Source organism: Spermophilus citellus (genome assembly GCF_964194105.1).
Source record: "Spermophilus citellus genome assembly, chromosome: 11".
NCBI lineage: Eukaryota > Metazoa > Chordata > Mammalia > Rodentia > Sciuridae > Spermophilus > Spermophilus citellus.
The window spans coordinates 62,044,278-62,071,183 of record NC_138192.1 but is presented as its reverse complement, the minus strand read 5'-3'; the positions used below and the strand labels follow the sequence as shown (position 1 = coordinate 62,071,183).

At 35.0% G+C, this 26,906-nt stretch overlaps 1 protein-coding gene across 1 annotated transcript in view; it reads left to right on the top strand.

Annotated features, from left to right (window-relative positions):
- Positions 1 to 7,739: 7,739 nt before the first annotated feature.
- ACVR1C (activin A receptor type 1C) overlaps positions 7,740 to 26,906 on the top strand; it is an 85,986-nt gene continuing 66,819 nt past the window's right edge. Inside the window, exon 1 of the mRNA XM_081260652.1 lies at positions 7,740 to 8,012. Within this exon, the coding sequence (XP_081116778.1) occupies positions 7,940 to 8,012 (73 nt within the window). The 5' untranslated portion in view covers positions 7,740 to 7,939. The remainder of the gene's footprint in view (positions 8,013 to 26,906) is intronic.

Genomic DNA, 26,906 nt, shown 5'->3' with positions numbered 1-26,906 from the left:
TTGCCTTCATTTTACAGATAAGACAATTGGAGTTTAGAGAGGTTAAATAATAAATAACACCAGTGTTTGATCTGGCATTATGTCTTAGATAATTTTTAGTGCTCTAACCACATTTGTGCTATAAAAATATTCCTCTGGCTGAAAGAATTTAGAATTGATTGGAGGAAGGAGAGTCTCAAGAAAGCAAGTCTAGATAGGAGGCTTTCATGACACTTAAACCAGAAGAAGGTAATGATCTGAACAGGTCTGGTAGCATTGCAGTGGAAAGAAGTGAAAAAGTTTGAGAGATTTTTATAAAAGTTAGTCTCTATATGAAATTCTGGTTAATTGGATGTGACTAGAGGAAATGAGACAGGGAGAGATAAGGGTGGGGGGGAAACCCAAGAAATGTGACTTGTATGGTGACAATTACTGAGATAATAGAGACCAGAGGAGCAGGTTTACACTTATTGGTTTGGGGCATCTTTGATCTATATAGGTAGTGATCCTAGTGAGATTTATACATTGGAATTCTGAAGCAAGATAAACTGAGAGACAGATATTTGGGAGTCTTGGGCACATAGAAGAAGTAAAAAGTTGAACTTATGGAAATGATGAGATCACCTAGGGAGGGCTAGACCCAGGTATACTTGAGGGTGCCTAAGAGCTTTTCAGGGACCACAAGGTGAAAACTTGTATATTTAATAAAAAGATGTAATTTACTTTTTCCATTCTTGGTATCCTATGAGTGTACATTGCTTCAAAGGCTAATGGAATGTGTCTTTACATATTCCTGTGTTTTAAAAAATTCTCAGTTTTAATTTCTAGCACAGTATATATTGACAAGTATAGCCCACTTAAACACAAGGGCTTTAGGGTCCTCAAAATGAATGAAAAGTTTTAGATCTTGTAAACTAGAGAACTTAGCCTTGATTCCATAGTCAAGGATGGTCACTGAAGACCTGAGGGCAGGCAAGAACATAATCAGAAAGTTATTCTGATGGCAGCCTAGTATGCATTAAGATGGGGAAAACAGAGATGATTTAGTTGGTAATTACAGCAACTCAGGTATGAAACTACTAAGGGTTCAGACTATGGAAACAACCAACCACTGATGAGGATGGACAACACAAAAGAAACAAAAATGTGACTTGGTTATTGACTGAATATGTGTTACCATCAAAGAATGAAAGGAGCAAAAGATAAATGGGTTTGAAACAATGTGATTGGAAGAAAGGTGGTGCTGCTTGATCTCTGATATTCAGAAAGGATTCATTAAATGATTATTGTCCAGTAGAAATGGAATGAGAGCCACAAATGTAATCTCATGCATTTTCAGTTAGCTGTTTTAAGAAGTAAAAGAGATGAAATTAATTTTAATATTTTACTTAACCAAGTCTAAAAAGTATTATCATTTCAGTGATCATTTAACTAATACGAAATTATTGAGATAGTTTACAATCTTCTCTCTTTTGGCATATGTGTTAGGTCTTTGAAATCTGGTGTGTATTTTGCATGTGTAGTACACAGAAAAATCGTATCAGTCCTATTTTAAGTACTCAATAGTCCAAGTGGCTAGTGGCTGCCACTTTTTTCACAGCAGCTTTAAATCACTCTATTTCTGAGTCAAGTATATCAGAATCTTAATGCTGTTTCTGTCTGGAGTTTTTGGTTCTTTCTGAGCTCTTTTCTCAGAAAGTGATGGATTTGTACTGAGTCATCTAACCCTTTTACTTCCTCGACGTCTTACATGTGTAGGGTGTAATTATGGGTCTGTTCTAAGGAAATGATCTAAGTCGTGGCAGCTTGCTTACCTGGAACTGAATCTCTGACCTGCTTTTTAAAGGGCCTGTACTGAATGTACCTAATCAGCTCAAAACACACTGACACTGGTCAGTGAAAGAGAAAACAGGCAAAATTTGAGTTATGTGAAAGATCATATCTATAGTATTAAAAAGATATGAAAATCAATGAAAGAGGGTAGAAATTTCAGAAGATGGAAGATAGAAAATGTAAGTACTGAAAATAGATCAGAGCTTTAGCAGTGGCAGTTGAACTAAGAAACTCTTCTATATCCTCATTATTCATGTCCACAGAGGGGTTGGTCATTATTATTATTTTTTTAAACCTGAGCTATCCCATGGAGTAGACTCATTGAGGGTACATGTTGTAGACGCTCAATAAAAGTCTTAAGAGATGTGAGTATTTTTATTTGAGATGTGAATTAATAATTTAAAAAGAAGAGAAGTGGAAGCAAGTTTTTCCAATGCAAAGATTTCTGGGATTAAGAGTTGAGATGAGGGGCTGGGGTTATGGCTCCATGGTAAAGTGCTTGCCTAGCATGAGTGAGGCACTGGTTCGATCCTTGGCACCACATAAAAATAAATAAAATAAAGGTTGTATCCATCTACAACTAAAAGAAAATATACTTTAAAAAAGAGTTGAGATGAGTGGAGATAAGTTTGCCATGTATTTGTATAGGTGAAATATGAGTTTGGAGAAGAAAAATGCAGGAAAATGAGAAAAGATTAGACATTGATAGTGCATAGCAAATCATTGTAGTATGCCTCCTCACCATATGCTCATTCCATGATAAGTTTATGTTCCAAGATGAAATAAAAATTAAATGTGTAACACTGGAATTCTTAAAAAGGATAATAACAAAATACACCTATATGATAAAAATTTTTAACCACACCCAAGAAATAGTCTTTTCTTTTTTTTAAAAAATAATATTTTTTAGTTATATATGGGAACAATATCTTTATTTTGTTCATTTATTTTTATGTGGTGCTGAGGATCGAACCCAGTGCCTCACAGGTAGGAGGCAAGTGCTCTACCACTGAGCCACACTCCAGCTACTAAGAAACAGTCTTTTTCAAAGTTCAGTTATTACAGTACACGTTATGTGCCTTATGAGTTTGGAATGATAATCTGCAAATGTATCATATCTCTATAGTTTAAAGTCCTTATAATACTTTCTTTTTGCTTATATAGGATTTACTCATAAAATCTGTTTTGCTGAGAAGTTATATACTCTCAGTTAGTTATTATTGTTTTCTTTTGTTGAGAATCCAGGAGTCAGGATGTAATGTTGCTATGGCAATGAATATGTACAACTAGGTGTTTGGAGGGGAAGTTAAATGATGAAAAATATATTTGCCTATAAATTCCTTCTAGTGAAATTTTTAAATCTTGCAAGTAAATTTTTTTCTGTTATATACAACTATATGAAGGAAGTGTGTTATACCACATCTTGAATGATGAATCTCTACTGTGTATATTAAGTAGCAGGAACACAGGAACATCTTAATATACTACAGCTAAGTTTTTGTTTGTTTGTTTGGGGCCAAGTATTGAACTCAAGGGTGCTTAACCACCCAGTCCTTTTTATTTTTTATTTTGAGAAAGGGTCTACACTAGGTTGCTTACAGTCTTGCTAAGTTGCTGAGGCTGGATTTGAACTTGCCATCCCCCTGCCTCAGCTTCCTGAGTTGCTGGGATTACTGACATGACCCACCACACCTGATCCATAGTATTTTCTTAACAGTAGTTCATTTTTTAAAATATATATATTTTTAGTTGTAGATGAACACAATACCTTCTTATTTTGTTTGTTTATTTATTTATTTTTTAATGTGGTGCTGAGGATTGAACCCAGTGCCTCGCAGGGCCGAGGCAAGCGCTCTACCGCTGAGCCACAACCCCAGCCCCAATGGTAGTTTATTTTATAAGACTGGGTTAACTGCCATAAAGGGATATGTAGGTATATGTGTATGTATGTGTGTAAATAAAGTATAAGTCAGGACACATTTTAAGGATGCAGTTCTTGTTAGCCGTGAAGGTGACATTAAGGACTCAAACTTGTTAGAAATATTTACAACTGCCAAGTATATAAATTTCCAGCTTTTGGGATCCAATACATTGAGAGTGGTTAATACCTTGCTTGAAGGGTTTCAGAGTACTGACACTGGAACATGCATAATAAGATAGGGAATATGGTATTTAAAGACATAATTTAAAATACTTTTACAAATAAAGAGCTTAAATTTTTGACATATTAACCTTTTGTAGTGTCCCAGAACTTTGCACCAAGAATTCAAAAGATCCTGATTCCTTTATTGGCTGACTGCATATTGACTGGCCAGACACCTACCACTCTTTTGGTTTTTTTTTTTTCATATTGTTTTTCAGACAAGGTAAGGATTTTTCACATATAATGAGACTTAATTATATCAGTACTGAGATATTATATAGATATAATGTGAGCCTCATATGTAAGTTAAAATTGTCTAGTTGTCATATTGTGTTATTCAGTTTTCTGTCACTATGACAAATACCTGAGATGATCAACTTAAAAAAAGAAAAGATTTATTTTGGCTCACATATTTACAGATTTCAGCCCATAGTTGGTTAGCCCTGTTGCTTTGGGGCTATGGTGGCAATTCAGGATGGGAATTAGTGGCAGAGCAAAACAGATTGCCTCATGGCTGGGAATTGAAAAGGGGGCGGGGAGAAGGTGGGGTCTCCCTATGTCCTTCAAGATCACATCCCCAATGACCTAAAGACCTCCTGCTAGGTCCCTGCCTCTTAAAGCTTCCAGCACCTTCCAATACTGCCACCAGTAGTGGGGAATCAGGTATTTAATATCTGTACCATTAGGGGACACTTATCCAAATTATAGTACACATTAAAAAGGATAAAAGAATGGGTAAAATTAATTTTAATAATATATAGTTGTGCACCACTTAATGATGGGATAAGTTTTGAATAATGTATTTATTAGGCAATTTTATCTTTGGGCAAACATCATAGAGTGTACTTACACAAATCTAGCGAACTATACAACTAGGCTGCAAGGTATAGCCTACTGTTCCTAGGCTACAAACCTCTATAGCATGTTACTGCACTGAATTCTGTAGGCAAATGTAATACAATGGTAAGTATTTGTGTAGCTAAATATATCTGAACAAGAAAAGTTATAATAAACACATTGAAATAAACTAAAGTGGTACTGTTATATAGGGCACTTACCACAAATGGAACTTTAGGAATAGAAGTTGCTCTGGTGAGTTGTGAGTGAGTGGTGAGTGAATGCATAGCCTGGGGTATCACTGTGCACTGCTGTATATGTAGATTACATTCATTTTTTTTAAAAAATTCTTTCTTCAGTAATAAATTAACCTTGGCTTACTATAACCTTTTTCTGTATAAACTTTCTAATTTAAAAAACTTTTGACTTGCTCATAATATCACTTAGCTTAAAACACAAACACATTTTATAGCTGTACAAAAATATTTTCTTTTTTTATATCTCTACTCCCTAAGTCTTTTTATCTAAAATTTTGTTGTACTATATATTAATACACACAGACTCTAAAGATAAACATAATAAACATATATTGAAATTCACTCTAACATAAAAATATAATACAGTTAATATATAAACCAGTAATAGTCATTTATCATTATAAAATATTATGCATTGTACATAGTTCTATTATACTTTTATGTGACTGGCAGCACAATAGGTTTGTTTATACCAGCATCACCACAAACATGCAAATAACGCAATGTATTACAGTTTTAGGAGAGCTATCGTGTCACAAGGCAATAGAAATTTTCAGCTCTATTACAATCTTAGGGAAACACTGTTGTATATGAAGTTTGTCATTGATTGAAATGTTGTTATGCAGTATACAACTGTATTTTATTTAATTCAATCTGTCCAAAATATTATGTCAACTTGTAAGCAATGTAAAAGTCATTAATAATGTATTTTACAGTCTTGTGGGTCTTTTTTTTTTTTTGCTAATTCTTTGAGATCTAGCATGTATTTTACTCTTACAGTACATGTCAATTTGGTCTGCTACATTTCAAGTGCTCAATATTCACATTGGTTAATAGATACTGTATTGACAATGCACCATTTGACGAAGAGGAAAGCAATGCTTTTGTTCAGAATATTGAGTTATTCTGCATCAGATTTCTTGGTATAATAACCTTGCTTTCTTAGAAAAGAAGAGCTTTCCGACTCGCAGAGGACATTGCTTACTGCATTCAAGACAAAATAAATATGGGGGGAGTAAACACTTGACCTTACTTAATGCCTATAGTTTAACAGTGCTTTCACATATACTACCTTTTTTAATCCAGTTATAGTGCTGAGAAATAGGGAGGAATTAAGTACCATTTATTTTTATTTAAGGAAGCAGACCCAGAGAGTGTACTAAATTTCCCTCAAGCTCCAACTCTCATGATCCAACTGGCTATCACAATCTAGGGTACAGTTACCAAATAATGAGCAACCAAGCCAGTCAAAATATATGTCCCAGTATTTCTTGCTTCTTTTATATACGTATATTTTAAAGCATCTACTTTGTGGGTGTTTGGAAGGGCCCTGACTTGTCCCACGTCTCCATTTTTTGTTTGTTTGTTTGTATCCAGAATTAAATGAGAATAAGTCTTTCTTATACCTAGGAATGTTTTGATTCACACAAGTTGGTGGTGGTAGATATTCTTGGGACTGTCACCCTCATGCCTCAAAGTTCAACAACCATCCTGTCTACAATATTGTGACAATGACAAAATGGCCCTTTGACAATAGGGCCATTTATATTTTTAGTTACTGGGGATTGAACCCATGATGCTTTACCACTGAGTTACATCCCCAGCCCCAGCCACCCTGACTTTTTTTTTTTTAAATACAATAGGTATTTCATAGACATAAAGAACACTCACTATTTAATGCTGAGCTAAGTGAAGAAGCACGTCATCTCTTCCTCTTATCACTTTTCAAGGAACCCTCTAATAGCAGTAATAACATCAGTATTCTTGGTTTTTTGTGCCGTTCACATGAAAATAATCCCATTCACTTTTATATTCAAGCTGCATTGAGTTTAGGCTAATTTCTCTCAATTGATAATGTTGCCCTTGTGTTTTGAGTCACAATTTAGACGGGAAGCACCTCTATTCAACAATAAGCCTCTAGGGGTTTAAGTAATACTTTAAGTAATGCTTGTAATATATTACTTTAAACACTTCTTCTACTTGTTGGTGTGTATAATATTTTCCCCAGATCTTCAATTGCTAAAATTATACCTTTCTAGATCGGGTCCTAAAAATCTTTTACACATTGCAGATGATGACATCACCTGCTGTAGGTGGCCCAGTTTGGTCGCCATTCTTAGAGCTGAGGGTTTCTGAAAGACACCAGACAAAGTTGTAGGTCCCGAAGGCAGTCGGGAAATTGGTCATTTCCAGGGATGGACAGAGAGGGCGCACTTCCACTAACGCACAAACAACCAGGACTTGGTGGGACAAATCCGCAGGCACACCAGAGGGTATTCTCAAGGCGCAGACTAGTTACATTCTAGTTAAGCTGGACAAATAAACGAGTGTCAAAAGACCTGGAAGAGTGGATCTTCGACAAGAGCAGATCACTAGAAAGCAACTGCTGCATAATTTTAAGTTTCCCTAAAGTCTCAACGGGATTTTCCCTCCTGTCCTGACTCCACTCACCGAGTAGCCTTGGGGGCTCAGTGCCATTCTCCCACCACCTCCTCTTTCTTCACTCTGACTCTGGGCGATCTCACTGCCCCGCCATCGGGCCGCCTTGGTCCGCCTGTCCCTCAGCACCTGGCCGGGTGCCTGCCAGAGGGCGTAGGGGGTGGAGGCGCGGCAGGGGCGGGCTCTGTCGCACCCCCCCCCCTCCGCCCCCTCCCAGCCGGCTGCTGGGGCCAGTGGTAGGAGCGCCGCGCACCGCCAGCCGCAGGGGGCGTGGGATGGGGGTGGCAGAGGAGGGGGGCGCCCGCACAGACTAGAGCCAACAGCACACTTCAAAAGGGTGTCGGGCTGCGTTCCCCTCCCGCGCCCCGGGAACTTCAAAGAGGCCCGCGCTGTCCCAGCTGCGTTGCTCAACTCTGGGGCCCCGCAGCCCCAGCGCGGCCGCCGAGTGGCCATGACCCCGGCGCTCCGCTCAGCGCTCCTCCAGGCTCTCCTGCTGTTTGCAGTGGCCGCCGAACTCTCGGCAGGTACAGTGGGTGTTTTTCCACCTGCGCTCTCGAGGGTGGGAGTTGGGGGCGGTGAGCACACGGGCGAGAAAAAGAGGGTGCTCGGAGTAAACTGACCGTCCGCGGGGCGGAGGTGGAAGCGCCAGTCTGGTTGAGGGGGCGCGGGATGGGGCACAGCGTGGGCACCTGACGTCTGGCAGCCGTAGGAGTAGACAGGTGTGTTGAATATAAAGCCACTAGGAGGAAGGGAAAAAAGTCCCGGACGTGGGGTAGGGGTGAGGTGGGTGACTAATTTGGGGGCAGTTTGTAGCAGAATCAGTACAGGAGCGTTTGTAGGTGGGTGCTGAGCTGGAAGCTGGTGGCACTATGAATTTACCCTGCAAGGACGTGGAAGGCTGCAAGTGCCCCTGGGAGACTCTATACTGAGCCCCTGAGGGCTATGCAAGGATGGTGGCATTATGGTGGTGGGGTTTGGCAATTTGGTTTGAAATTTAGGAGGCGAAGGATATCCCAGAAGCCGTTGGTGCCAAGCTAGGGAGGCAGGAGTAGGAGCTTAAATCTGCGTGGTTTGCAACGCACATTGCTTTCGAGGTACGATCTTTACTCAGAGTTTCAGGGGAAAAAATTCTGGCAAGCGCCCCAGCGTTTATAACAGGTCTGTGCCTTGATAGGCTAAATAGAGCCCTCGACCCAAGCTAGAATCCAAACGTTTCTTTACAATATTTACAAGAAACTGGGGCAAATGCATCTTTGGTAAAATCATAGTCGGCTGTAACTAAAAACCTTTTAGCTTTGAAACTGTTTTTATTACATTGTCCTGGATTACACAGACCAGGAACAGATTCCTTGCTAACTCATTCTTTAAACATTTCAATCAGACATTGAAGACATTTGCACATAAAAACCTGGTGCTTTTCCATAGAGCTGTACTTTGTCCGAAACTGATTTTGATGCATTTTTGTTTTCCCAGATGACAATCTGTTTGACATTAATAGCTATACTTAGGGTGGGTAGTTTTCCTCTCGGTGCCATGTGCAGGAGAATATTTTGAATAGTATGATTGCTGTCATGTATATATTTCAGTGTTTCAAATGACCTGAGAGAATCACTAAATACAAGTAAATCATGAAATATTCAAGTAAAAATAGATAATTGGAAATTATTAATTGATAAAATCTGAGGGTTAAAGCATTTGATTTTATTTTTGGAAAGCAGAGTTACCATGAGACTGAGGGGAAGATGATGGGATAAAGTGACACATGTGCATTTGGAGTTAGTAAATTCATCAGTGGGAAGAAAACCAACCATGGGAAGTCTTTATAAGAAATGGGTGAAAATACTGCTAAATTGGGATACTGAAAGTGTTCTTGACAATTTCATAGAATTTATCCCCCCCACCACAATAAACACACCACAACACACACACACACACACACACACACACACAACACATTCACACACCTAAAGATAGTCTTTCAGATATGACAGCTTTGACTGGGCATCTATGAATCTTCTTCTACAGGCTGACTATACAACTTTTATTTGTGGGAACTAATAACTAGATTTCAGACATGCTAAAAAAACAATCAATTTTTTAAAAATTCTAGGCTTGAAAGGAATATTTCACCATATGACAGAATCTTTTAAAAGTTTTAGAGACCTGGGCATACCAACAGAATAAAACATGCCCCATTATGTTCTTGACAAGGCATGGAAAGTTATGGAAACTTTTGACTTTGAAATGAACAAAAAATTTTTAAAATTAGGTCATTCATTCAAATTTGATTGTTCCCTCAAAATATGAAATAAATATGTAATAAAAATTACAAAATATGTAATAAAAATGCATGATATGGAGCTAATGTGTCAATATACTAGAGAGGTAATTATAAAATTGAAATTTACAATGAACTTTTTTGTCAAATGCAATTATTAAATTTCTTTAAGAAATTCCTAACCCTTTTGTGTTCCATATAAACGATATGTATTGCTACCTCTGTCATTTATTCTAAATTTTAATACAAATCTTTGGTTATTGGGTAAAGGAATTCAAGGTAGTTTTTACTCTTCATCTTTTCAATTCGTTTTCTCACATGGGTACCTACCTTATTTTTGACCTGGCCACTTTTATAAATTACTTGCTAGATGTTTATGAATATGAACTCACCCTTATCAGAATGTTGTATGAGGTGTTACTCTTGACATGCTGATTAGGTAGCAAAGCTTCATGACACAAAGTGCTGGCTTTCAATTTGGCTCTGCTGAACACCAGCCCATAAATATCTGAAAATACTATAAACCTCTTTATGCTTTAGTTGCTCTTCTCTGGCATTACTGTCATGTTTGCAGATAACATGCATTAAAGTAGAGAATACACCATTGTTCTTCATTGAGAATCTCAGAGGGTAACAGCTGGTGGAAACTTCGAAAAACTACTTACTGGTCTGGAATTGATTTTTGAAAATTAGTTTGTTCTGATTATATAAACTTTATATTTCTTGATGTTTGATAAGACAGACCTGACATAGCCTCAGATTAACCTTTTTTTTCATATTAAACAAAGAACTGGCAATAAATGTTCAGGAGATCTGTACCTTGAAGTGTTGATTTGGATATGAGGCCAGTATATACTGTGTACATTCTCTTCTGCTTTCATAAAACTCCTTTGTCATCTGGTTGACAAAGATGTATTGAGAGTCCAGAAAGCTATATGCTCTTACTCTAAAATTGTAACAATAGTTCTCATGAAAAGTTTTCAGTGGTGCTTTTGGAAGTGAAAGTGAAACACTAGGGCTGAATTTATAAATGAAAAAATGTTGCCACCTTTGCCCTTTTTTAAGCACAGTCATTTCTTGGTCCATGGGCACAAATATGGCAAGAACTCCCTGATTCCAAGGACAAGACATCTCAGGCCCAGAAAAAAACTGTGCAAATACCCTTGGGAATTTATTTCTCCATTGACTGTACTGCCTAAACCCATTATCTATCTAGCCTTAAACTTAAAGCATATGAAATATAGAGTTCATCTGAATTGCAAAACTCATACAGGGTTTGAAATGGAAGAGAAAATGGAGGTAAGGATGATATTGAATTTTTGATCCAAGTAATGGATGAATGGAAACTTAACTGGGGTGGGGCAGACTGCAGGAAAAGCTGGTCTGGGGGGAGGAAGGGCATGGTGGCAGATAGCAGCTCAGTTGGGAATCTGTTGAGTTTAAAATGCCCAGTAGACACTTAAACAGAGGTGTTCAGTGAGCAATTAATTTTGTGAGTCTGGAATTCAGGGGGTATGTGTGGGTTGAAGGTAAAAAGTTGTGAGCCAAGGGCATTTACAGGAAATTTTTGAAGACACATTGAATAGACTCTCAGATTTAGTAAATAAAGCATAGAACACCCAGTTAAAATGCATTTTAGATAAACATTGAATTTTTTAAGTATAAGTGTGTAAAAAATGTGACATGTGACATACCTATATTGAAAATTCACTGCTGTTTCATGTGACATATCTATATTAAAAATTAATTGTTATTTAATTCCAATTTAACTGGATACTCGGTACTTTTATCTGGAAACCCAACATAGAAGAGTTATTGTGGTAAGATGAGATGTTCCTTGTACACATATTCCTGGATCATTTATAAAAAAGAGAAGTGCAGACCTATTTTCTTTGTCTTGTCTCTTAGAGCTTCTGTTCTAACTCTGCTACCGTCCCCATGTGTGTCTCAGGATGGGTCACTCTCAATTCTTTGAACACGATGTGCCACAACTTCTGTATGAACTGGAGGGAGTACCTACACTTTCCCAACCTGACATGAGTATCTTAGCATGAAAGTATATCTGAAAGAAATAACTTTCTCGACTCCTGGAAGTGATGGTTACATGAAAACTGTCAGTTCTCCCCAAATTTACCATCTTTTGAAAACTATTGTTTACAGATGCATTTTTTAGAGTGGTTTTCTTTTTGAATAAACTTTTATGTTTCTCTTTTAGAGGAAATGCTTCCAGGTAGTAGATACTGAACGTTTTTTTTTTTCCTTGCCAGTATTTACATTTCTTATTGTAACTCAGAGGTTAAGAGAAGAGGAAACTGGACAGAGTAGGAGTTAGACTGTTGAGCCCTAAAGGCAGGACCTGTTAATCTGAGACCATTTGTGGTTTTGGAGTATGTTTTTAAGAGTATTGCAGTCCTTTGGCAAAGAGTCCAGGATGCATGAATATCAGTCAGAGGCTGTGTTCTTGCAAATTCTTGACCAGCATTTCAGCTACCAACTGATTAGTATGGTCTTCATTTTGAGATCTGTAGTGAAGAGTGTCCTACAGGTAGACACCTGTTGGTATGTATCCTTAAGTATCTCTTGCAGATATGTTCACATGTATATAAAGAGTTCATTTTAATGAATAATAAAATGAAAGAATTAATAGTAATTGAAAAAAAGCAAAAATAGAAGCGCATAGATTGTACAATGTATCATACTTTATCACTTGCATCTCTGAAGTTTCTTCTGGATTTTTCATTGCTTTGGACTTCTAGATGTTAAAATTTCTAGTCAATGGTCAAATTTTCAAGGTTTATCCTTATACTATTTAAGAAATTGGGCAAGGTGCTATGGTGCATGCTTACAATCCCAGCGACTAGAGAGGCTAAAGTAAGAAGTTCACAAATTCGAGGTCAGCCTCAGGAATTTAGCCCTTGACTTACCAAAAAAAAAAAAAAAAAAAAAGTGTCAGGGGGTTGTAGACACAGATCAGTGGTAGAGAGCCCCTGGATTTAATCCCCAGTACAAGAAGGAAAGAAGGAAAAGAAAAATATTTTCAGAAACTGTAGTATGTTCTTAACTTATATAGAAATGACACTTTTATTAGAGGGACCTAGTAATATCTAATAGTGTCTTGACTTAGGTGCCTCCCCCACTCAGAAGGAGATATCTAGAAAAAATAGAATGAAGTAAGGAAAAGTTATATTCTCTTGTTACTTAGTCCTTTGGCTCCCAGCTGCATGATAGAATTCCAATACATTTCCTTTTCTTAATACTTAACAATGGAATAGCTTAAGGGCAACTAAGCAGGGTATGTGAAAAGCCAGAATTCTGGATCCTGACACTGTGATTCCATCCTGAAAGGCTATCCAGTGCCTGGCAAGATGAAGCCAGAGAGGCTGTGGAGCAGGGAATCTCTACTTCCAACACTTTCCATTAGTCCTGTTCTCATAGAAACTGTGGCAGGATTTTAGGCAATAATATCAAAGGTGGCTACTAGGTGAGAAAAGGCAGAGAGAGTGGAGAAGGATGGTTGGGTTTCTTCTATAAGGAAACAAGTCTTACCTTTCCCACACTTGCTGTGGAAAAGAGGTAGGAGACCCCATGACCCTGCACCCCGTGCCATTCTTGTGGTTTGAACATTAGATCCCAAAAGCATGTGGGCCACTTGGTCCCCTGAAATCTGAACAATACAAATCACTACTCCTCTCACTCAGGGATCCAGAATAAAGAAGAGAGAGGAGGAGGTGAGTAGGAGTATGAAACAGAGAAGGAAGACTTTATTTCTACAGAGGCCAGACACCTTGCTATTTCCCTTGCACATCTTGAATTCACTAGCTCTGATTGGCCATCCAGGCTAACAAGGCTCTGCTCTTGTCCTGATACTTCACTTTTTCTCTTCTAGAGTAACTTCCTTTTTCTGTTGTTCTCTTCTGTCTCTTAGAGAGTAGGCATGTTTCTTTGGAGCTGTTTTAAATTAAACCCCTCAAGAATTCATGGGTGAATCATTCAGTATGACTCAAGAGCTTGCTTATTATTTTTTTGAACAATTTAAATTTGCAATGACTTAAACATCCCAAATTAGATCAATCTACTTTTTCATTAAACTTTTCACATCAAGAAAATCATTAGGATGCTCAAATTTCGAAAGTGAAACACAGTCCTTCCCCAATCTGTTTTGTCATCTTTACCTCATGGTAAGGTATAAGGACAGTGATAAATGCCACATTTCTGTATGTTGATTAAGTGCATTATAATTTCTTTGTGCAACTTCAAGATTGATTGAAATAAAGACTCTGTAATAAAACTAGAATTAGAAAAAAAATCCACTTCATCCAGACTTGGACAATAATTTTAATGCAAATGTTTAGTTTCATAAATGCATGCTTATCCAAGAGATGTCAACTAAGAGAGTGGTAATCCAGATTAACACAGTTTTTAAAAAACAGATTGTTTTAAAACAGAGCCAGAATATATTAAAGAGTATTAACTCATCACATCTCACAATTTTATCTGATGACATTTTCCTGGCCTGCTCCCCTAGAAGTGTATTTTTTTTTTCTTTTCTACCATTCCCATTATCACTCTCCAAGAGTAAAAATTCTACTTTGTGAACATTTGCCTGCTCTTATAGTCATGGTGAGATGGTATTCTCACTTGAATTCCACTTACAATCCAGTATTTCTAGGAAATAGACAATGCACTGAGCTTGAAAGACTGAAGAAAGAATAATTATATAATTAGTAGAGGATTCCTTATAGGATAATAAATATGTAAGTGTATGAAACTCTCTTTTTAAAAGTTTTCCTTTTCTCCAGTTTCTCTAGCTATATTAAGAGGTATTGTTTTTTGCAGAGTGAAGAAAATTGACTACGTTAAAAACAATCCCTTTAAACGGATTGAGAGTTTGACTAAATCATGATGAAGATTCTCCTATACAATTGCTTTTGCCCAGCTCTGCTTTGGATATTGCCATTACCCTAGAGTTTTTCATATTATCTCATTATAACCTTTTTAATATTTATAGGATTTTTAGTGATGTCCCTTGTTATGTTTTTCACACTGGGAATTTGAATTTTCTCTTTTGACCTTATCAGTCTAACTGGAAGTTTATCAATTTTATTGATTCAAATAAATACTATTTTCTTATTGTCTGATTTTATTTTATTTTGTTTCTCTACTTACTTTGGGTTAAATTTATTCATTTTTATTTTAGCTTCTTTTGGTGGTATCTTAGATTAGTATTGGTTGTTTTCCAAAAGGGTTTGTTAGGATATATTTCAAACTTGAGGACCATGTAGTTAATGTGGCAACTACTTAATTCAGCTTTTGCAGCGCAGAAGCAATCATAGACAATATATCTGCACATAGGTATTGCTGGATTTCAGTAAAACTATTCATAAATGGGCCAGCTTATGGACAACAGTTTGCTGAGCTTTTCTGAAACCTTTCATTTAAGATATTTATTCTTTTCTAATTATAAGCATTTCAAGCTCTAAATTTTCCCTCTAGGCAACTGTGTGTGTTCCTCCCTACATTGTGATCTGTTCTGTTTTCATTTTCATTGAGAATATTTTCTTATTCTCTTTTTAACTTTCTGGTGTCTGTGTAATATTTAGGTGTCTGTGGTTTAACTTTCAACTATTTTAGCAATTTCCAGCATTTTATGATTATATTCTTGTTTAAATTCAATGATGGTGAAATAAGATAACCTGTGTGATATATGTTCTTTGAATTCATTCATACTTCCTTTGTAGCTCAGTTTGTGTCTGAACTACTGAATATACTTGAAAATAATGGGTATTCTGCTTTTGATGAATGCAATGTTTTATAAGTCAAGTTGTTTGACAATTTTATTCACACTACTATATCTTTACTGTTTTTCTGTTACCTGGTTTTTGCCAATTATTGAAGGATTATTGTTGACATCTTCAACTTACTTCAGCACTTGTCTATTTACCTTTTCCAATTTTTGTTTTATGTATTTGAGATTTTTTTCTATTGGGTACATAGTTACGTAGGTTTGTTATGTTGCCTTGATGAATATTTGTCATTAGGAAATCTGCTTTATCCCTGGCAGTGAGTATTATTATGGCATGTCTCTCTTGGTCACTGGTGATAATGCTCTTTGCCTTGAAGTCTACTCTGTCAATATAGTCATCAGAGCTTTCTTATGGTGAGTATTTTCATATCTACTTTTAAAATTTTTAAGTTATTCTAGATTTCTGAATGTCTGCATTTTATAGACTTTCCTTCCTCTTATTCCTAACTTTTTTATAAAGACATAAATTGTTTTTTAGTAGAGAGCATATGGCTGAGTTCTGCTTTCTCATCGAGTCTTACTTTCTTGCCTTTTCACTGCCGTGTTTAAAACACATACATTTAATGTATTTATCAATATTAAATATGTCATCTTGTTATTTTTATCTCTTTTCACTTTCTACTCTTATCTTCATTTGGTTTAATTGACTAGTTATTAGTCTTACATATTTTTTTGATTCGGTTATAAACTATATCTCTTTTATTTTTAGTGATTGCTCCAAAATTTATAATATCCATATTTAAACTGGTATAATTTTTTTTTGGAATTATCAGGAAGCAGGTTTATTGTAAATTGTCATAGTTTATTTAAAATCCTTACCATCATACCTATAGATCCTCTTTCTTATCCTTTGTACAATGAATCTCATCCATTGTACTTTTAAAATATTTTATAAACATCAAAATACATTATTATTATTTTGACTTTAAATACTTGATAATATTTAAACAAATTTTAAAACATGTATGAAGTCGTTTTTGTTTACCCACCTATTTGTCATTTCCAGTGCTCTTGTTAACTTAGTACAGATTCCAGTTTACATCCAGTTCATTTTTTCTTTGATTATTGTACTTCAGTTCTGATGGTAAAGAATTCAAATTTATTTTTGTTTTTGAAAGTTTTTATTTCACTTTTAATGTCCCCTCGGATTTATCATAAAACTTTTCAAATAGACATCAAAATTGAAAGAACCTTACAATTACCACCTAACTACCAACTAGATTATACCAGTGTAATTTTATTATATTTGCCTTATTACATGCATCTTCATTTTTCCTCCTCTGTAGACATTAATACACATTATTATTGATGCATTTTTAAATAAATTACAGATATCAATATACTTCCTTCTATGTACTTCAACATACATATTTTTCTGCAGAGTTCAATATTTGCTAACATTTTTTTCATTCAATCAAATATTTATATATGACATTCACAAGTTCTGTATGTTTATTTATGGAGTTTTAAGAAATGCATTCACATAATATTTTTCAAGATATTAAAGATTAATGTCACCACAATGAGTTTCCTCAATCCCTCCCTAGTTGTTCCTCAATGCCATACTCCCAAAGGCATGAACTGTTTTTAGTTTTTCCATAGATTAGCTTTGGCTGTTTAAGTGTACTGTTTTGTAAATACCAATTTAGGTCAAATTTGTTGATAATGCTCTTCAGATTGTGTATATTTTTACTAAGTATGTTTTTTTAATCTCCAACAATGCCTTTTGGTTTGTCTGTTTTTATAATTGTTATTTTTTTATTTCTAGTATTTTAAAGCTATTTGATTACTGGAATAAAACAGTTTTAAAATACAAGAAATGCAAAACATTTACAATTGTCATGTCTTTTTCAGACAATGACTATATAATTATTATAAGTTGCAGTTCTTTGTCTTAGTAAAATTCTTTATCTTAAAGTCTACTTTAATGTTAATACAACCATGCTAACTCGCTTATGTTTAGTATTTGTATAAATAATTTCCCCACACTTTTAATTATAACCTATCTATGTTGTTATATTGGAACTACATCCTTCACAAATGGTCATATATAATTGTTTCCTGATCATTGTGCTTTTATAATATGAAAAAGTGTGTTTTTAATTAGCTCATTCACATTTAGTGTAATAATTGGTATGGTTTTTAGCCTACCATCTTGTTATTTGTCTCTCTTCTTTATTGTTCCTCTGTTTGTTTTTTAACTTTATATTTTATTCTATTTTATTTTATTTTTGGCTAGTCTTTATTAGTGTTCCATTTTCTTTTCTTTGTTTATTTCTCAATTCTACCTTTTACCTATTTTTAAGGGTTACTCTTAGCCTAATGTATTGTCCATTTTGAGCCAATACTGTACTATTTTATACTTTTCCTTTTACACCTAACACTTCAATCTTCCTACGTCACACATCCCTCTTTACTTTGACATATCCCAATTTAAGTGTGAAGACCTTATGATAGTATAATTCAGTCTATAAAGAATGTATTTATATCAACCAAAAATTATGAGACACACAAATAACCAAGGAAAGAACCCCTATTTTTAAGACACCAGTCAGTAAACCTGATGTAATATTATGCAGATATTACAAAAATAATATAGAAATTTAAAATGATCACAATTAAAGTCTACAGTGGGAAAATATGCATGAAGCTATGTGACATCTCAGCAGAAAGATAGAAATGTGAGAAAGTATAAAATGGAAAAGCGAGATATGAAAATAGGAGAAAAGGAATACATTTGATGTACTCATTAGTAGACTCAACACAGCCAAAGAAAGAGTCATGAATTTGAAGATGAGCCAATGGAAACTGCCTTATAATCATAAAATTATACTATTTTAAACTTATTTTACTAAGGAGAGAGTTATCAGGAGATAAAGAGGGAAAGTCAAAAGAAGTAAAACAGAACATCCAAGACATGGGGGAGAGCATGAAGTAGCAAAATATGTGTGTGAATGGAATCCCATATAATAAAGAAAGAGAATAGAATGGAGGGAATATTTGGAGAAATGTTGGGTAATAATTTTTCAAGTGTAAAGAAATGTAATCACAGAAGCTTAAAGAACCAATCAGAATAAACACCTAACCTCCTAAACTTTACACCATAAGATATGTGATATTCAAGTTGAGGAGAATTAACAATTAAGAGAAAATCTTGAGGGCATCCTGAATAAAATAGAGGTATTATATGTGGAGGAATAATTTTAATATTTATATGTACTCTAATCAGAAACAATGCAAAACAGACAACAATGAAATGATATCTCTAAAATACAGCAATTAAAAATCTATCCAACACAATATTTCATACAACATGAAGTTTTCTTTTAAAATAAAGGAAAAATAAAAACAACAGATAAATAAAAACATAATTTTTTATTCATAGATCTGTGCTATAAGATTTTTTTAAAAAACTTAAAGATAAAATAAATACAATAACACACAGAATCTTGGATGCAGAAGAGAAATAACCTACAGAAATAACCCTCTCTGGAAATGGCTAACATGAAGATAAATATAAAATACATTTTTTTACTTCATTTTAATCACCCCAAAAATTCATTGACTCTCTAAGCAAAAATAAAAAGCAGCAAGTCTTTGTGAATTTGTAACTTATCCATAGGTAAAATGTGTGACAGTATTAGTACAAGAGATGGGAAGGAAATATTGAAGATATATAAATTTAGTTCCTTATATTACATGAAGAATATTATAATGTTTCTGAAGATATGCTGAGTATGCTGTGAATAAAGATCATATACAAAGGGGAAATCTAAAAATGAAAGTGAAAGAGGGAACATTGCTACATACTATATAGACAGAAAAAGTAAAAACAAAGGAACATTGAAAACATTATATCCAATTCAAAAATTTAGTTAGAACAGACTAATTCCTTGAAAGACACAAATTACTTAAGACCACTCCAGAAATTATAAATTATGAATGGCCCTAAACATACATTAAAGACATTCATTTCATGGCTCAATGCTTCTAACATCTAAGAAAGACTCCAGTCTCAGAGGACTTTCCTGTTGAAATCTATCAAAAAGTTTGGGAAGGCAATGTCCATCCTACATAATTCTTCCAGGATAGGAAAGGAAAGAGAACACCTTTTTTTGTTTGTTTTTTCCTCACATTTTAAGATCAGCATTACCCTAAATCCAAAATTAGGAAAAGATATCATGATAAAAGAAAACTACAGACCAATATTTTCAGATTGAGCCACAATTTAATAACAAGAGAATAGGATATGATCAAATGGAATTAACTATGACAGTGCAAGGCTGGTTCAATATTCAAAAATCCAATTTTTACAATTCATTGTTTAAACATACTAAAGAATAAAAACTAAATGACATTACCAATAAATATGCAAACTAGATGACAACACTCAAGTACAGTACACAATTGAAAGAACTTAAAATCTGAATTAGCGGGATCATTTACTCTATTCACAGAACCAAAGGCTCCATGTTGTCATTACATTAATTATCCCTGATGTGCTATAGACATAAGGAAAACCAGTAAAAGCTTCTATCAAAATCCTAGCACAAGTTTTTGTAAATCCACTACGCTGATTAAAAAATATTATTTCAAAATGCAAAGGAACTAGAATAAACAAATACATTATGAAAAAGAAAAAAAGAATAGCAAAGTTAGAATGCTCACAGTACCTATTTCAAGAATTATTAACCTGTATTGTGACATTGGATAAGGAGAGCAATAGAATAAAGAAACCAGAAATAGACCTATGCATGTATATCTGTTGATTTTAAACAAAGGTAAAAAGGCAATTTAATAGAAAAAGGACATTTCTTTTCAATAAATGATGGTGGAATAATTGGACATCAGTAAACAAACAAAACTCTCCAAACATACCTTATATCCTTGAAGATATTAACTCAGAGATAAAATCCCAAACTATGAAAAATAATTCTAAAAGAAAACACAGAAGATAATCTTTTGATTTTAGGTTAGATTTTGTTTCTTAGATGAAAAGTTCCAAACAAAAAAGAAAAATACTGATAAATTAGACATCATTACAATTAAAATTTTTGTGTTCTATATGTGTAATAAGAATTGTAATGCATCCTTCTGTCATATATAAATAAAAAATTAACTAAAAATGTTTTTTTGTTCCTTGAATGAGGCTGTTAAGAGAATAAAAGACAAGCCACAGGCTGAAACATAATATTTGCAAAACCCTTATCTGATAAAGCATTTGTATTCAAAATATTCAAAGAATTATCGGCACTCAATAATAAAGAAAGAAACAACCCAAGAAGAAGTTTTCAGATGATGTGAATAGATGGAATTTTCATACATGGCCGATACAAATGCCAAATGGTACAACCACTTGGAAAACTCTGGCAATTTTATATAAATTTAATCATACACTTTCTACACCACATAGTAATCCCACTTGTAGATATTTGGCAAAGAGAAATGAAATCTGTTTCAAATAATGACCTCTATATTAATGTTAATTAAGTTTATTTCTAATCCATAAAAACGGGGGGGGGGGGAGAACCAATGTCTTTTAACTAGTGAATGAATAAGCACACTCTTGTACATTCATTCAAAAAACTACAGAGGTAGGCAAAGACATGAATGAATCTCAGATGACTTCAGACAAATGAAAGAAGCCAGACTCAAAAGGCTACATTCATTTGACACTCTGCAGAAGGCAAAAGTATAGGAACAAAAACATAGCTTGCCAGGAGCTGGTGGGGAGAGGAGTTGTCTAAGAAGGAGTGTGAGGAAATCTGAGAGGGAAGGATGATTGAACTGCAATTGTCAACCTCACAAAAGCTCACACTAAAAGGGATGAATGTTCCAAGTGTAAATTACATCTCAATAAATCAGATTCTCTGCCCCAAATTGAAGGGTGTGTGTATAAAATGTTGTATAAAATAAGGAAGTTTCAAATGGTTAATCAAGAACCATAGTGTATTTTTGATTTTTTTTTAGTTGTGGATGGACACAATACCTTTGTTTTGTTTATTTATTTATTTTTATGTGGGGCTGAGGATCCAGCCCAGTGCCTAACTCGTGCGAGGCAAGTGCTCTACGGCTGAGCCACAACTCTAGCCCCACCATAGTGTATTTTTAATGTCCTAAAAATAATAACAAAAATATTTTAAAGTGGGAGAACTTACTGGGAATATATGGGTCATTAGATGGTTGCTTTTAATTTGAATATTCCCAATACTACTTGTTTGCAATGTACATTTATAATAATATATAAATAATATGTAAAATATATTTAACATTTTAAATAATTGATTTACTTTTGTTATATAACTTCTTTGTAAGTAAGGAGTATATCTACATATCAAAATGCTTTTTTTGTGTGTGTTTCATTTTTATTCTGTAAAATGGCATGAAGTAGATATATACAAAATCAAATTAGGATACCTTAGGTTATATTTAATTCATTAGCATGGAATAGTGAGTTCTTCAACTACAAAGGGAATTGCAACTTGGGGACATTTTCTGTACATAGATAAAGCTCATTGTAAATGCAAAATTGCTCACCTGCCCTTTTAAAGGTGAAAGCATTTGGTTCAACTTGAAAGGTCATTTATCACCTACGAGGGAACACTTATGAGCTACTTGGGTTCCTTTTCTCAGTTTACTATAGCATTAAACTTGCTTATGGACAATTTTGCTTGCATCTGCAGTCTCTGCATAGGCTCATTAATGTGTTAACCAACCTCATTTTGCTGAGTCAAATTAGAAGTACACCTTATTCAGTGTCATGCCATGCACACAGTGGGCAGTCAGCATTTTCTTGATCATATTCTCAATTCAGCGAAAGTCACGAAGTCTATTCTAACCCTTGCTCAAGACAATTAAAAGATGAGAGGAAAAGTTATGGGAAGATCATCAGGCTAAGTTAGGTTTTGATTTATGTCCATTTATGTCCCAGAGAACAGTAGTTAAGTTTTAGCATAGCATGAAAGTCCTTTGCAATGATCGTATGTTTGAGTTGTGGGGGACATCCCTGCTTTTCGACATGCTAGCCTATTTTCAGACCACAAAATCCAGTTTGGGGACTACAAAACAGTTGCAGTCACTATGGTGTGGTATGAAACAGGGCCTGTGGGTGTTCATCTAGACGATACTGTCAGTATTATTAAAGGATTTTGCAGAACACTGACCAAAGGTGTTCCCATGGTATTTTCAACCACTGCCTGAGAACTAAATACTTTCACAGAGCAACAAATTACTATAACAAAACAATGTCCACTCCTGATTAGAAGATTAGTATGTGTTCATTGTAGGAAATTAGGGAGGAATGTTGAAAAAATGTAGAAATCATCTTTAGTCCCATACCTCAGGGATAACTACAATTCATATTTTGATGCATTTCCTTCTACTCTTTATTTTAATACATGTATGTAAATTGAGATATATCCTACATGTTTATGATTCTACTTTTCATTTAATTTTACAGTAAGTTCCATTCTAATTAAATACTACTAAAAAATAGGACGTTATACAATCATACATATTGTCAGATTTATTTACATGTTTTGATTTGGGAATATTTAGCATATTTCCATTTTTTACTTTTGTGAATAATAACTCTGCAACAGAAGTTTGAATGAACGTTTGTGATTATTTCTTCTAGAGGAAGTGGAAATACAACCATAAAGATAATAAATATTTGTAGGATTCTTGAGACAAATATTTCAGATTGTTTCTAAAAGTTTGATACCAGTTGATACTCAACTGTGTATAAAAATGAAATTTCATTTAATTTTCCAGAGTCCTTCCCCCTCTTCCTCCACATTTCTGAGTGTTATAATTCATAAAATTGTTGCCAGTTTGGCAAATGAAAATTATGTTTTTGTATTTATTTTGTTTTGAATATTAATGCAATTAAACATTTTCATATTTATTGGTATTTTTTCCTCTGTTGACCCACTTCATTCATTTTAATTGAAATATTTGTCAGACCCCAAAAATGACCAAGTGAAAATGGAAAAACATTAATATTGTAAGCAATGTGAGACTTCTAAATACTTTGATTGTACTCAAATACCAATTTAAAAAAATAGATCTATCTTGAACTGCTCATTTTATCACCTTAGTGTGGCAGTATGGAACCACCAAGCAAATGTTAATCAAAACCAGAAACAGTTGTTCGAAACCACACTCCTAAGTGTGGTTTGTGTCTCAAATGTAGCCCTGTAGATAGTTCCTAACTTTCAATACTGGGAACTAAATTTTTAGTGTTTTTTTTTTTTAAACATCTATGGTATGTCAAATGTGCTATCTAAAATCTCTTTTAAACTTCGTAATAGCCCTGTGAGATATCGGTTATTATTCCCCCTTTATTATGGGAAAATCAGATTACAGAAGTGTCAGACCTTCCCAGGCCACATGACGGGTCAAGGTGTGGCTCAGGAGTTCAGGTATGAATAAAGCACCTTCTAAAGTCCAGGATCTTTTCACTGTACCTTGCTGAATTCTATAATGTTAAACTCAAATGAACTGAGCTACAAAGATAGGGGTTTTGTTTGTTTATTCCAGTTTTTTTGTTTTGTTTTGTTTTATACTCGCTTATCACAGAGAAGCAATGGAACTCAGGACAAACTCCTTTACTTTCCTTTTGTTCTGGCTAAGAGATTTCTCAGATCTTCTCTAATTTCTTTCTAATATTAATTCATTTGCATGTCTTGACATATATTTGTGTAGCTGCAAATAAAAGGCAGTTATTCTGTTTGAAATTTCTTTGATAGACAAAGGAACTAGGAGAAGCCATGTGACTATCTCCTAAAGCAGCTATGATAATCCCTAGAAGTCTGAGAATTACATTTTTCAAAAATGTATTTTTTATAATTATATATTTAAAAAATTCATCTCCTTCTCTTTAGCTCCCACTCCCACGCATCTTCTTTGATGAAAGGGGCAGGTGGTGCTGCCCTTTTTCGCTTGTACATTATGAATTCTTAATATTATCCAGGTTAAATCTTTGAGCCATGGGGTCAGTGCTGGAAAGAGGCACAGTTAAGATAAATCTTAAAAACAAACCACTTGGCCTCTTGCCCTCTTTTTCCCCTTTCAACTCCTCACTTGCCACACTATTTTTAGCTAGATCAACTTCTTACTTTGGATAGTTCCCTTTTATTTCTGGAGAATCATCTATTCTTTAACATATCTGATCATATAAATGTGTAACCATGGATTGTGATAAAAATTTTTGACAAGTGAACCCCTGAGAACTCTTGAGAACTTTAACATTTGAATTTTCTTTGCTACTTTTATTCTAAATTTGTCTTTTTCTGTGTATTCTTTTAGCTGTGTTCTGACTATGTATTATTTGTTATGTATTTTTCTTCTTTACTATTTTTAATTGCTTCCTTTAAACAAGTCAGAGTTTTCTAGCCTTTGAAACCTTAATTTTTTTATCATTAACCTTTCATATTTTATACCATCTTTCCCACATAGATTAAGTATGCCACATACTTCGAGTTCCTATTTTCACCAACTCTCTATAGTCTTCCCCCATTGATTTCTATCTTCTCTACTTTAATGGAGACTTAAAACCTGAAACTAGACTTCTATGACTTACTAGACCTCCAAATTATGAGCTCCAATTATTCAGTTTAGTCTTTACCACAGTAAATTCTTCTCTGGAACACTATCTGAACTGTTATTCTGGGGCAACAACTTCATGATTTTCTGGTATGCAGTCACTCATCCTGTTCTTTCTCATACTGCAAGATAGCCATTGATAGATTTGTATCTTAGGGCCATAGAACTTTAGGACTGGGGGTGATGTCAGAGATCATCTAAATGAATTTTTTCTTACACACAACAGTTGAGAACCCAGCCTGAAAGCCATGGTTGCTAGAACTAGGATTAGAACCCCAGACTTCCTAACTTGGTTCCAGAATGCCTGAGATAAATCAGGGCTCATGCAGTATTTTTTTGTTTGTTTATTTGTTCTTTAAACATAGGTTCATTTCTCAATGCAACAGAGTAACTCCTGCTTATTCAAGATATTGCTTGAAATTGTATCCTTCAGGTATTGTTTCCATTTGTTAATTATTTTCTGCCGCAGTCTGGCTGGGCACAGAATCAGGAGCCACTCAAGCAGGAACAAAACTTTATTTTTGAAAATGCAGCCAATACCCCGTACACGTCCGGGAAGAAGCTGGTCCACCCACGCGGTGGTTCTTCTACCGGAACCCCAGAACAACTTCCTGCCCCGGAATTCCCTCCTACTGTACTTCCCCAACCAATGGGAACTCTCCAGGAGTCTGTAGCAGGCTGAGGTGAACAGCAGGAGTCCAATATCCATATGAATGCAAATCTTAACATAATCATATCATCTCAATGGCTAGCTGGCGTCACCTTACAACCAAAAGTGCCATGCATCATATTACTTGGCTGTGGCTCTTAGCATCTGCCCCCTTCTGTTTAATTAAGCAACAGGCAATGTGGCTAGGGACCGTGCCTGTTAGGTATGTCCAATTCAACATATGGTTCTTACCCGTCATCAGAAAACTGACCTCTAGGCGTCAGCCTCCTGTCTTAGGTTGATACCACTGCAATTGAATCATACCCGTCACTGACTACCGGTCCAGTATATAGCCATACCTGTGGATAGGCCTATGCACCAGTGGGGGGGTGAGGTTCTTTGCCTCACCTCTGTTGGCCCCCAAATTTGGCCTTGGTGCTGGTGGGGGGGTGAGGTTCTTTGCCTCACCTCACTTGGCCCCCAAAATTAGACCATCACTAGTAGAAGGGAGGAGGATACAGAAATGCCACGACATCAAGTCAATAGACGGCTCTTTAGGAAAAATTGCATCACTAGTGACACATCAGCAAAGATACGCCAGCACTACCATAGTTCGCTGTATCAACAAATAGAGCACAATGCATACAAGTGATACATAGTCCAGGCAAGTTTTGTAAGCAGTTCAAAGCAGAGGAATCTATCAATATGTCCATTTCCTCCCAAAATAAATCGACTCAGTGATTGAGCATTACTTGTTGAGTTATTATTCATTGATGCATCAGTTTATACAGTTTGTTGTGATAAATTGAAGAAGTTGTAGTTTGGTTTCATCTTTGTCTTCACCGGCACTGGGCTGAAAATAGGGATTTTGACAATGATGTTAAAAAAAAATGCAACATTTCAACAGGTATTAAGAAAACAATTTTTATAACAATTTACATTATCTTGAACAGAATTATTAAATATAATGAAAAGGAAAGGTGAAAGTAAACAAACAGATCTGTTAACCTGCTTATTTGTACACATATTAAAACAATCTTCAACAGCTGTTTACCCAAATTAAATTAAACCATTAAAATCAC